This window comes from Tetrahymena thermophila (genome assembly GCF_000189635.1).
Source record: "Tetrahymena thermophila SB210 genomic scaffold scf_8254645, whole genome shotgun sequence".
Taxonomy (NCBI): Eukaryota; Ciliophora; class Oligohymenophorea; order Hymenostomatida; family Tetrahymenidae; genus Tetrahymena; species Tetrahymena thermophila.
The window spans coordinates 605479-616197 of record NW_002476413.1 but is presented as its reverse complement, the minus strand read 5'-3'; the positions used below and the strand labels follow the sequence as shown (position 1 = coordinate 616197).

The 10719-nt window shown below is 22.8% G+C and overlaps 3 protein-coding genes across 3 annotated transcripts; 2 read left to right on the top strand and 1 right to left on the bottom strand. All coding sequences in view use genetic code 6, as the record gives it.

Moving 5' to 3' along the window:
* Positions 1 to 728: 728 nt before the first annotated feature.
* On the bottom strand, positions 729 to 2503 carry TTHERM_00128300 (hypothetical protein; the record flags this gene model as incomplete). Its single annotated transcript, XM_001016311.2, has 3 exons — positions 729 to 777; positions 825 to 889; positions 953 to 2503. 3 exons carry the CDS (start codon positions 2501 to 2503, stop codon positions 729 to 731), a joined length of 1665 nt encoding a protein of 554 aa, XP_001016311.2.
* Positions 2504 to 3978: 1475 nt separating this feature from the next.
* On the top strand, positions 3979 to 5847 carry TTHERM_00128310 (tetratricopeptide repeat protein; the record flags this gene model as incomplete). Its single annotated transcript, XM_001016312.1, has 1 exon — positions 3979 to 5847. One exon carries the CDS (start codon positions 3979 to 3981, stop codon positions 5845 to 5847), a length of 1869 nt encoding a protein of 622 aa, XP_001016312.1.
* A 2598-nt stretch (positions 5848 to 8445) lies between these two features.
* Positions 8446 to 10162, top strand: TTHERM_00128320 (eukaryotic aspartyl protease; the record flags this gene model as incomplete). Its single annotated transcript, XM_001016313.3, has 2 exons — positions 8446 to 8902; positions 9459 to 10162. 2 exons carry the CDS (start codon positions 8446 to 8448, stop codon positions 10160 to 10162), a joined length of 1161 nt encoding a protein of 386 aa, XP_001016313.1.
* Between the last annotated feature and the right edge of the window lie 557 nt (positions 10163 to 10719).

Genomic DNA, 10719 nt, shown 5'->3' with positions numbered 1-10719 from the left:
CAAATTAATATTATGATTGTAGGGTTATTTAATAATTGAATTTCGCTTACTAAGCAAAATTGTTTAAACCATTTAAGAAATCTTCTGAAACTTAAGATAGTGAAAATAAAAATTAAGGATTTTAAAGAAAATTTAAATTTATAATCGAGCTTAAAACTTTATTTTAATTCATATCTTTATAAGATTTGTAAAAGAATTCTTTTTATTTTTATTTCTCATCATTTGAAGTAAATTTTGATTTGAATCTATTATTATGTATTTTGTAATTCTTATTTAAATATAGCACTAAAATTTAGAGTCTTTCAAGTTTTTTAATAGAATTTAACAAATCTATTTCAAGCTGAGAATCTACATCTTCATTAATATCCAGATTCATGTCTTAAAGATTTTTAAAATAACCTAAATTTGATGATAGATTTATTTATTTTAGAGCATTTATATCTTTTAAATGAAGTTTTATAAAATGGTTATAAAAACTTTCTTAAACATTGATTTGCAAATCAATATTTTTTTTACAATTAATTTGTGATGGTTAAATTTCTTTCAATACATTTAAAATTTTTAAAACAGACTAAATTGAATTATCATCAATAAACTAATTTAGTTTTTCTTCAAGATTTATTTATTAATTTTATTTTTGTATGCTATTTATTTAATTTTAAATAACAGACAAAACATCAATCTCATATTTTATAAATTAAGAATATTATTATGTTCTATAAAAATAATCATTATTAACAGTTATTTCTCTTAGGGATTGTAATTATGAGAGTTTATCTAATTAATTTTAGTCTAATTTATAATAAGACTTTATTATAAGTTACTTAAGCTATTTCAAATATTCTAAAATATTTGGAATATAACTTAATGGAATGAAAGCTTCAAAAACCTATACATTTTTTTATATAGGCAAATAATATTTTCTATAATTATTGCCATAATTATAATTTACAGTTAATCTTTTTAATTAAGTTAGCTCTGTTGAGCTTTCATTAAAGAGTTGCATTGATTTGTTTAAGTGTGCTCCATCTTTAATTTCATAACTGTCTGTGTAATCAAAATAGTAAAAACTAAGGCTTTTCATTTGTTAAAGCTTAAGTAATTTTTAAATTAATGTCTGCTATTTTTATTCATTTTCATTTTCGATTTTTTTTTAACTTTCTTTTAATTCTTTAACAAGAGTATAATAAAAATAAATAGATAAATGTTCTATAGATTTAACTCTTTAAATTGTATCTATTATTTAAATTTATGTTTCAAAATCTAATTTTTAAAGGTCTAACGACACCTTATTTAAATTATTTAGAGCTTTTAAAGTTTACACTAATTTATATTAAACATCTTAATTTATAAATTAATTCTTTTTTTTAATCATATCGAAATTAGATTTCATACTAAAGTATTTTATTTTATCTTATAAACTCTCTACAGATTCAAGAAAATGAATAAATCCGAAAGCATCAAAATCTTCAATACTGCCTTTTAGTTCTATTTAAAGATGTTCTAAATCTTTTAAATTTCTTAGATTATTTGACAAGTCTTCATCTATGTGACTTGTATTAAGCTCAAGTCGTAATTTTTTAATTTAAGTTAGGCTTTTTAAAATATTAAAAAATTTCATTTAATTTTAGTAGTCATCTTCACTAATTAATCCTTCTACAATCAACTCCTACAATTGAGATAGGTATAATATGCTTTATATAAATTAATGCACGACATTCTTTTCTATCTTAAAAAAAGTCCTGAGAATTTTAAATTGTAGCTTTTTAAGTGATTTTAGCTAAGCTAAGCTCTCAGCAAAAGTATTTTCTATCTAATCTCCGTACAGACTGTCCAAAACTAATATTAAAGATTCCAAATTATGAAGACTTGAAAATAAAGTACCAATTTGTTTACTAGTAATTGAGCTAAAGTTAAAGACATTCAGATATAATTACAATTCTTTTAAATTTTTTAAATCAGTCAAGCTTGATAATAGTGCTGTAATTTCATTATTTAGCTCATAATTAGGTTCTTCTATTGTAATATTAAGCTTATATAAATTCTACATTTAGGATAGAGACTATGAAAGGCATAAAAATGAGTTGAGACCAAAGTATTTGCTTTTTCTTACTTCTAAATTAAGATCATACAAGAATTTAAGCTAAGAAAGAGATTTAAATAGTATTTAAATAGAAGTATCATCTATATTAGAATATATGAATTTTAGAGAGAGATATTTCAACTGAGGAAGAAATTCTAATATTTTTGAGATCTCAATTAAAGTGCCTTGTTTGAGAGGGCTATTACAGTCAAAAAGGATACAAAGATCCAAGTCTGAAAATTAATTCAGCTTATCTTATAATTAGAACTACAAATTTTAGAGCTTTGAATAGTAAATATCTGAATCTCTTTGTAAAACTTCAGATGTTTAATTGTAATCGTCTACATTTATTTCAAATTAGTTTAATGTCTTGCAATCTATCAAATTAATAGTCTCTTCCTTTTAGTTTTCTTTAATCATTTTTTTTCTAGAGAATTTATTTTATGAATTTTTTTTAGTTTAATTTATTTATTTTTTTTGAAAAATAAAATAAATCAACCTTAATTTAAATCTAAGATTTGCTTCAAAACAAACAACTACTTTAAAGTGAGTATTTATTTTTGAGTGTTTATTAAAATTTAAAAAATAAAAAGAACAAATAAGGTATTTTATAATTAATGATAAAATAATTATTAATTTAGTTTTAATAGAGTAATAAATATTATTGGTTTTTGTTTTGTAATGGTCTATTCCGAGACATATTTAATAAAAAATCTAAACTAATTATCAATTAGAATAATTTAAATTAGATTTATTTTTAAACTCTTTTTTAAAAGACTTTAAAATCCTATTTTTTATTTGAATAATAAAATTTTTAAAAATTACTTTTCTCAGACTGAAGGAAGAATAAATATTCAGAAATTAAAAGAAGAAAGATCATATAATTAACTTATAAAAGCTGATTAGCAAAATTCTAATAATTCATGTAATTAATTTTGTATTTGTAAGAATTATTTATCAGAATTTCACCCTCATACTTTTTAAGAGTATTTATTTTATTAACTTTTATATTTTAATTATTTTTGTTTTCAAAAATAAATATAAAATATGCTTCAAAAAAACCACTTTAAAGTGAGTTTTTAGTTTTGAGTGTTTAATAAAATTTAAAAAAGAAAATGAATAAAAAAGGCATTTTGTAGAGATTTTATTATTAATTTATTAATTATAGATTATATTATTGGTTTTTGTTTGTTTTGTAATCGTCTATCCAAAGATAAATTTGAAAAAAAAATCAAATATAATGACCAATTAACATAATTTAAGCTATATTTTTTTTTTAACTCTATGCTAAACCGTAAATTTTAAATAATGATTTTAGAAGGTATTTAAAGTATATTAAATCATTTTAAGCTCATTTATTTTGTTCTTTTTGTAATTTATTTAATTGTTTTTATCATTCAGTTATTATCAAATTTTAATAAATTTTTGATAATATTTGATTGATTCCTTTTCTCAAATTTTTAATAAAATTACTAAGTAACAGTGATAATATAATTGGGTCTTAATATTAGATAATTTAGAGTATATTTTTATAAAATTTGTTATATTTTTATCTTTATTAAAGAAATCAAATGTATTTTTAATAATGGAATTTAACTAAAATTTATATCAATAAAAACTATCTAAAATTTTCTTTTTATTATTTGTTAAAATTTTGGCTTTTAACAAAAATAAAAAATCGAATTAATGGTTATCTATTAATTATATTCATATATGGATCTCAATTTTCTGTTTGATGTATTTGTATACATGTAAATTTAATATTTCGATTTATATTTATCATCTTTCTAAATCTCAAATTTAATTGAAATTAAAATTTCTACAAATAATTAGGAAGACTAAAGAGGTAAAATAAATATAAAAACTATTTGTATTTCAAAATAATAAGAATTAAAATGTAAGAGTTGTTTAGTTGTTTGAAACAGAATTTAGGCCTTATAGTTCTTCAAGAAAAAGCAGATAGAATAAATAGAGAGGATATTTTATTTGTTCAAAATGAAAATTAGGAAGAATATGTTATGAGAATTTTCAATTTGTAGTCTGATGATGATTAAAGCAAGATATGTGACTAGAAATTAAACTAAGCTTAAAATTTTGCAAAATTATTATAAGAATGCAACCATGAAAACATTCCTAAATATATCGACTAATTTTAAATTAAATAATTTTACTTGATTTTAATGGAATCATTTGATACAACTCTATTCAATTGGTCTTAATAAGTGGAGAATTTCTACTACATTAAAAATGACTTATTTATTAAATTTTCACAAGAATTATTTAGCATAGTTGAGTACATTCATTCAAAAAACTATTTACTTCAAAACCTAACTCTATAAAATATTTATATTGATAAAAACATGAAACTTAAAATTTTGGATTTTGGAGAAGGATAGTCAATAATACCTTCTATTGAAACTAAGAAATTTTTAGCTTAATAACCTGGCAACGAATATATTTACTTACCTCCTGAGTTTTTTGACTATTCTAAAAAACATGATTAAAAAAACGAATAAGTAAAATGGACACAGTGTGCAGATATATGGATGTTAGGTATTTGTCTTTATGCTCTTGCTGGGGCTGATTTATTTCAAATACAATAATTTACTTAAGGAAAGGACTTTTTTCAATATAACTTAAATAAAGTAGATTTAGAACTAAGAAAATTTGTGATGAATATTTTATGCTTTAATACTAATTAAAGACCGCAAGCTAGTTAATTAATTGAAAGACTTTCTAATATAAATCTAAATCAAATTAATGAAAGAAAATATCAAATTTAATTAAATAAAATTCTTAATCAAGAATTAATAACTTAAATATAAGAAGGGAAAAAATGCTTACACAATAAACAATACGAAGAAGCTCTTTAAAAATTCAATTAAGTTATTGAAAAAAACTCTGAAGATTATGAAGTCCTTAATTTGATTGCACAAATTTATTTATAAAAAAATCAATTTGAATAGGCAGAAATTATATTAAATTAGGCATTAAAAATAAATCCAGAAAATGCTCTTTCTCTTAAGTTGCTAGGAGATGTTATGAATGGAAATTAGTAAGAAACACTTGATTAAATAAATCATTATGAAAGATGCATCAAAAATCATCCTGAATATGGTGAATTATATTACAATCTTGGTAGCATCTAATAAATACCTCTTGAAGAATCTATTTACTATTTAGAAACATTTAGTAAAAAGTATCCATAAAGTAATATGGGATTAAAAAAGCTTGGTATGATTTATGCAACTTAAAAAAAAGAGTAAAAAGCTTTAAATTAATTTAAAAAAGCCATCGCTCTTAATCCGTTTGACTTTGAGTGTTAAAATTTAATAGGAAAAATAAATTACGTGCTTTAAAATAAAGATTAAGCTATTAATGATTTTAATTTGTCTCTTACCATAAACCCTGACTAAGCTGAACCATATTATTACAAAGGTTTTTTGGAGCCTAATAGATCTTAATATATTTCTTACTTCAAAAAAGCATGTTTGATAGATCCTAATTACTATGAAGCTTTTGAATAAATAGGAAATGAATTAAATTTTGATTAAAAATTTCTTTCAGCAATTTAATATTATAAGAAGACAATTTAAATTAAACCAAATATCATCAATCCTTATTATACACTTGCATATATCTATAGAACTCAAATATTAAGACCTGATAAGGCTTTAAAGGTGTTTAAAAAACTTTAATAATAATTACATTCAGAAGATGATTTCCTCATACAATAGCTGAAGTATGCCAAAATGGATGCTTGAAAATAACTTTTATAAAAACACTTTGGAAATAATCATAAAAGATTTTTGAATATTTTAAAGCTACATATTAATTTTGTTGGTTGATTAAATTGATAATTAAAAGGTTTTATTAAAAATATGTTTCATATAAAGTAACCCTTTTTTATTTTAAATTATAAAAAATTGTATTTTTAAAAATGATTAATTTACGAAAATCTACTGCTTTTCAATTTATTAAAAAAAAATATATTATAATAGTTAATTTTATATGAAAAATAAAATAAAAATAAAAAACAAATATACTACTTTATTTATTTAAATAAAAACATAAATAATTAAAATGTTGAGCTTTTTAGTAAATAGAGCATCTAAACTATTTTTATGTTTCATTTTTAAAAAAACTATTTATAAATTTTCATATGATTATTTATTTACTTATTTATTTATTAAATTGTTAAAAATAGTAAGTAAATATTATCAAATAGAAAAAGTGGAAAAATACCTAATTTTTACTTTGAATAAATTAAAAATCTAAATCTTAAACTAAAAAAATAATTTTTTTTGAATAAATAAGATAATGAAATCAATTAATAAATATATTTTATGATTAGAAATTTATGAATTTAGAAAAAAAGTAAAGGTAAAAAGTATCTATTAGAAACCAAGAATTTAAACCTATTCTTTTATAAATGAATATGGCATAATATTTTTATTTATTCTAGGAAAAATGATTCAAAGAATAATCTATTATTGAATTATTAATTTAATTTAAAAACAGCTCTTAGTTTACATGTTAAGTTAAGCAGCACCAAATATCATTTGATATTAAGTTGAAATGCTTTGATTAAAATTGAAAATATTCTAAAGGATAAATCAATTTGCTTTTTAATTATAAAATAAAAATGATAATTAAAGTTGTATGGCTTGTTATTTATTTAATTTAAAATCTTTTATTATTGTATTTTGATGAGAAAAAATTCCAACATAACAACCAACAAACACATAGCTTTTAATCTGATGAATTATCAAATATTTTACTTATTGATCAAAAAAGCTATCCTTAATTTAATCAAATTATTAGACTTTGAAAAGTATAATTAGAATACAAAAGACTGAAGAATTGGTTTGTTAAAAAAATAGATAGTTGTAGCTTCGGATCAAGAAAAAATTATATAAATTGACAATTTTTAGTTTATTTTAATGAGAGAATATTTTTTTAAATAAGAAAATTTATGGGAAATTAGAGTCTTACAAAGTAAGTTGGAAATTTAAAAAATTGTATTTTAATTACTGAGCAGCTGTTGAAAAAATACTAATTTCAAATAAATAAAAAATAAAGAAGCAGTGTAATCAAATGCATTGCATATCTTTACAAAAATAAATATCATTCCCAGTTAATTTGAAAAGGAAGGAAAGTATGAATGTTTTGGCAAAATGTTTATTAATAAAAGTAATTCTTTTACATATTTATAGGTGAATTATCCAATCATTTATTTATTTAATTTCAAAACCAATTTAATAGATTTGTGGCTCAATAAATAATCCCATTTAGCTTTATTATTCAAGGTTTAAATATGTAAAAGATTAAATTTAATTTGATGAAATTTTACCATTTAAAGTACTCAAAAAAAATAGATTTATTCGTTTATATGCATGAGGTTTAAATGTTTTAAAGATTAAGTATGATTAAATAACATAGAAAAACTAATAAGCGGTTAAGCACCTGTAAGATAAAATTTACATTTATTTAACTCATGCTAATATTGTTGCAAAATTTACAATGTATTCTCAAGTAAGGATTATAAAAGAATTAATTAACAAACTTGATGGAATATTAGAAGAAAAAAATAAGGTGAAATGATTAATTAAAAAATATCTTTGTTTGAAGGATTATTATTCACCTACAAATCACCTAATTCATAAAAATATTAAAGAATAATTTCTAACACTTCTCCTGATTAAATATGAATCAGTTTATTCTTTAATCAAGCAAATATATTTTATTTTAAAAAAGTATCCGAAAATTCGTTTATTTGTTTAATTTCAATCTAAAAGTAAGCTAAGCTATTTAATATTTGCTTTAAACAAATATCTATCTATCCATCTTATTGCAATTTCGTTTTTCAAAAATGTGAAATATAGCAAAAAAATAAAAATAGAAATTCATAGATGTTTACATGGAAATTAGTTAAAATTTCAGATGTAAATTAAAAAAGAATTTATAAAAGAGAGAAAAGCTTTTAAATTCTTGAAAGAAAATAATCAATTAACAAAAAGAAAGAAAGAAAGTTATTTTGGTATACTATGAATGAATGAATTACCTTTGATTATTTATTTATTTATGGTTGATTAATCTTTTAGTATGAGGAGTGAAAGAGAAAATATAAGAAAAAGATATTAAGAAACAAATTTCTTTTATACAAATTCGTTGATAGTTATAAATAGAGAAGGAAATGGTAATTAAAAACTAACATAATGAAGCGCATTTCGTCATTTATTATATAATTAGACAAATCAAATACATTAAAAGACGATTTAAAAAGAAGCTAAATAGACTTGATTTATTGAAATAAACAAATTCAAATCAAAAATTAATTAAAAGATAAGTAAAACATACAAATGAAATACTTAGTTGTTTTGGCTTTAGTCCTCGCTTTGTCTTCTGCTTTGATCACTGTACCAATCAGAAAGCCTCAAGAAAACACTCTCTAAAAATTATTGAGAGTTAACTCTTTGAAGGGTAACATCCAAGCTTTACTCAACAAGCTTTTCCCCTCCAACATGGTTTCCTCATGGCCCGAAGTTAAGATTAACAACTATATGGATGCTTAATACTTTGGTGAAGTCTCCATTGGTACCCCCGCTTAAACTTTCACTGTTATTTTCGATACTGGTTCTTCCAACCTTTGGGTTCCCTCTTCTGAATGTGGTCTCTTGTCCGTTGCTTGCCAATTACACAAGAAGTACAACGCCAAGAAGTCCAAAACCTACTAAAAGAATGGTACCGAATTCTCCATCAAATACGGTTCTGGTAGCGTTGCTGGTCACTGGTCTGAAGATACTGTCTCCCTTGCTGGTAAGAAATCTTTCTCTCTTTTTTTCGCATGCATTCTATTTTTAATCCTCTGCTCTCAATTATCAACATTCCTAACAATAAATATCCTTCAAAGACCAATTAAAATAATCTGATTCACTCTTGTTTGAAAGTCTCTTTATAACTTAATTAAGTAGAAATCAAATAAAAGAATTTGATGATCTGAAATTTTAAACGATTATTAAATCTCTTTCCAGATTTAAAATGACTTCATTCAAAATAAGACTTTAATAGAAATAATCAAAGGAAAATCATCAGAAAATAAAGAAAGATACATTAAAATTGAATTTTAATTGTTTGTAAAAAAAATAAATAAAGATAATCAAAGACTCAAAAACAAACAAACAAACAAACAAACAAAGATAAACTAATTCCAATTCAATCAATTTAAATAGAGCTAATTATTTAGCATGCATTGCTTAAAGGCTCGGCTTTTATTTATTATATTTTCAAAAAGCAACCAGTAAAAATAGAGAGGATTAATTTAGAATATTCATTTTTTGTGTACTAATCTAATTAAATTTTAATAATTAAATAGGTCTTGAAGCCACTGGTGTTCTCTTCGGTGAAGCCACTACATTGAACGGTGTCTCCTTCCTTGCTTCCAAGTTCGACGGTATTTTGGGTATGGCCTTCTCTGCTATCTCCATCGACCACATCCCCCCTGTCTTCTAAGTCCTCATGACTGAAGGAAAGGTTTCTGATGGTTCTTTCTCTTTCTTCTTAACCGACAAGGCTGGTGAAGAAGGTTCCGCTTTGGTTTTGGGTGGTGTTGATCCCTAATTCGCTGCTTCTGACTTCAAGTACTACCCCGTCACCCTTGAAGCCTGGTGGGTTATTGCTGTTTCCAAGGTTACTTTGGGCAACAAGACTTACTAACTTACCAACTCCATCGTCGACACTGGTACCTCCGTCTTAGTTGGTCCCAAGGCTATCGTTTCTGACATGGTCAAGAGTCTCCCCAACAAGGGTGCTCAAGCTGTTGACTGCTCTACCATCAGCAAGTTCCCCAACTTGACCTTCACTATTGGTGGTGATGACTACGTCTTAGCCCCCACTGACTACATCCTCTAGGTTACCGCCTAAGGTCAAACTGAATGTGTTTTGGGTATCCAAGGTATGGACTTACCTTCCCCCATTGACAACGCCTTCATTTTGGGTGACTCTTTCATTCACAAGTTCTACACTCACTTCGATATGGCCAACAAGAGAGTCGGTTTTGCTCTTGCCAAGCACGACTGATCTGTTTGATCTATATTTATTATAATAAACAAACTTACAAGCTTATTAATTAAATCCATTTAATTTTTGTTTGTAAAATCACCATTTTTAATAAAATAAACAAATCTCCTTAAAAATAAAATTTCTTTTTCTTTTATTGTTAGCTTGAATTACATGTTTACTTACATTTTAATTTAAAAGCTGTTTTAGTAAAAATCGATACACTTTTTTCAGGTTACTTTAAAATTAAATGAATAACCTAATAAATTACTTAACTTTTATGAAATTTTTGTTTTTAATTAAAAAAAATTAAAGTGAAATTTACAAAACTTAAATAAAAATATTCATTTTTAAATAAAAAAAATTCTAAAAGTAGCTCAAATAACAAAGATTATTTATTATTTTTTAAATTTAAATTTACCACTGAAGTAATAATTTATTTTAAAGAATTTAAAATATTTTCTAAGTCAAATTTAATATTTATTTAAAATAATTTAAGAAGCATTCTTAGTTAAGTTTTTGTTTATTTTATAGAATAAATCTCTTACAAAACTTAAAATAAATAAATCCCAATTTTA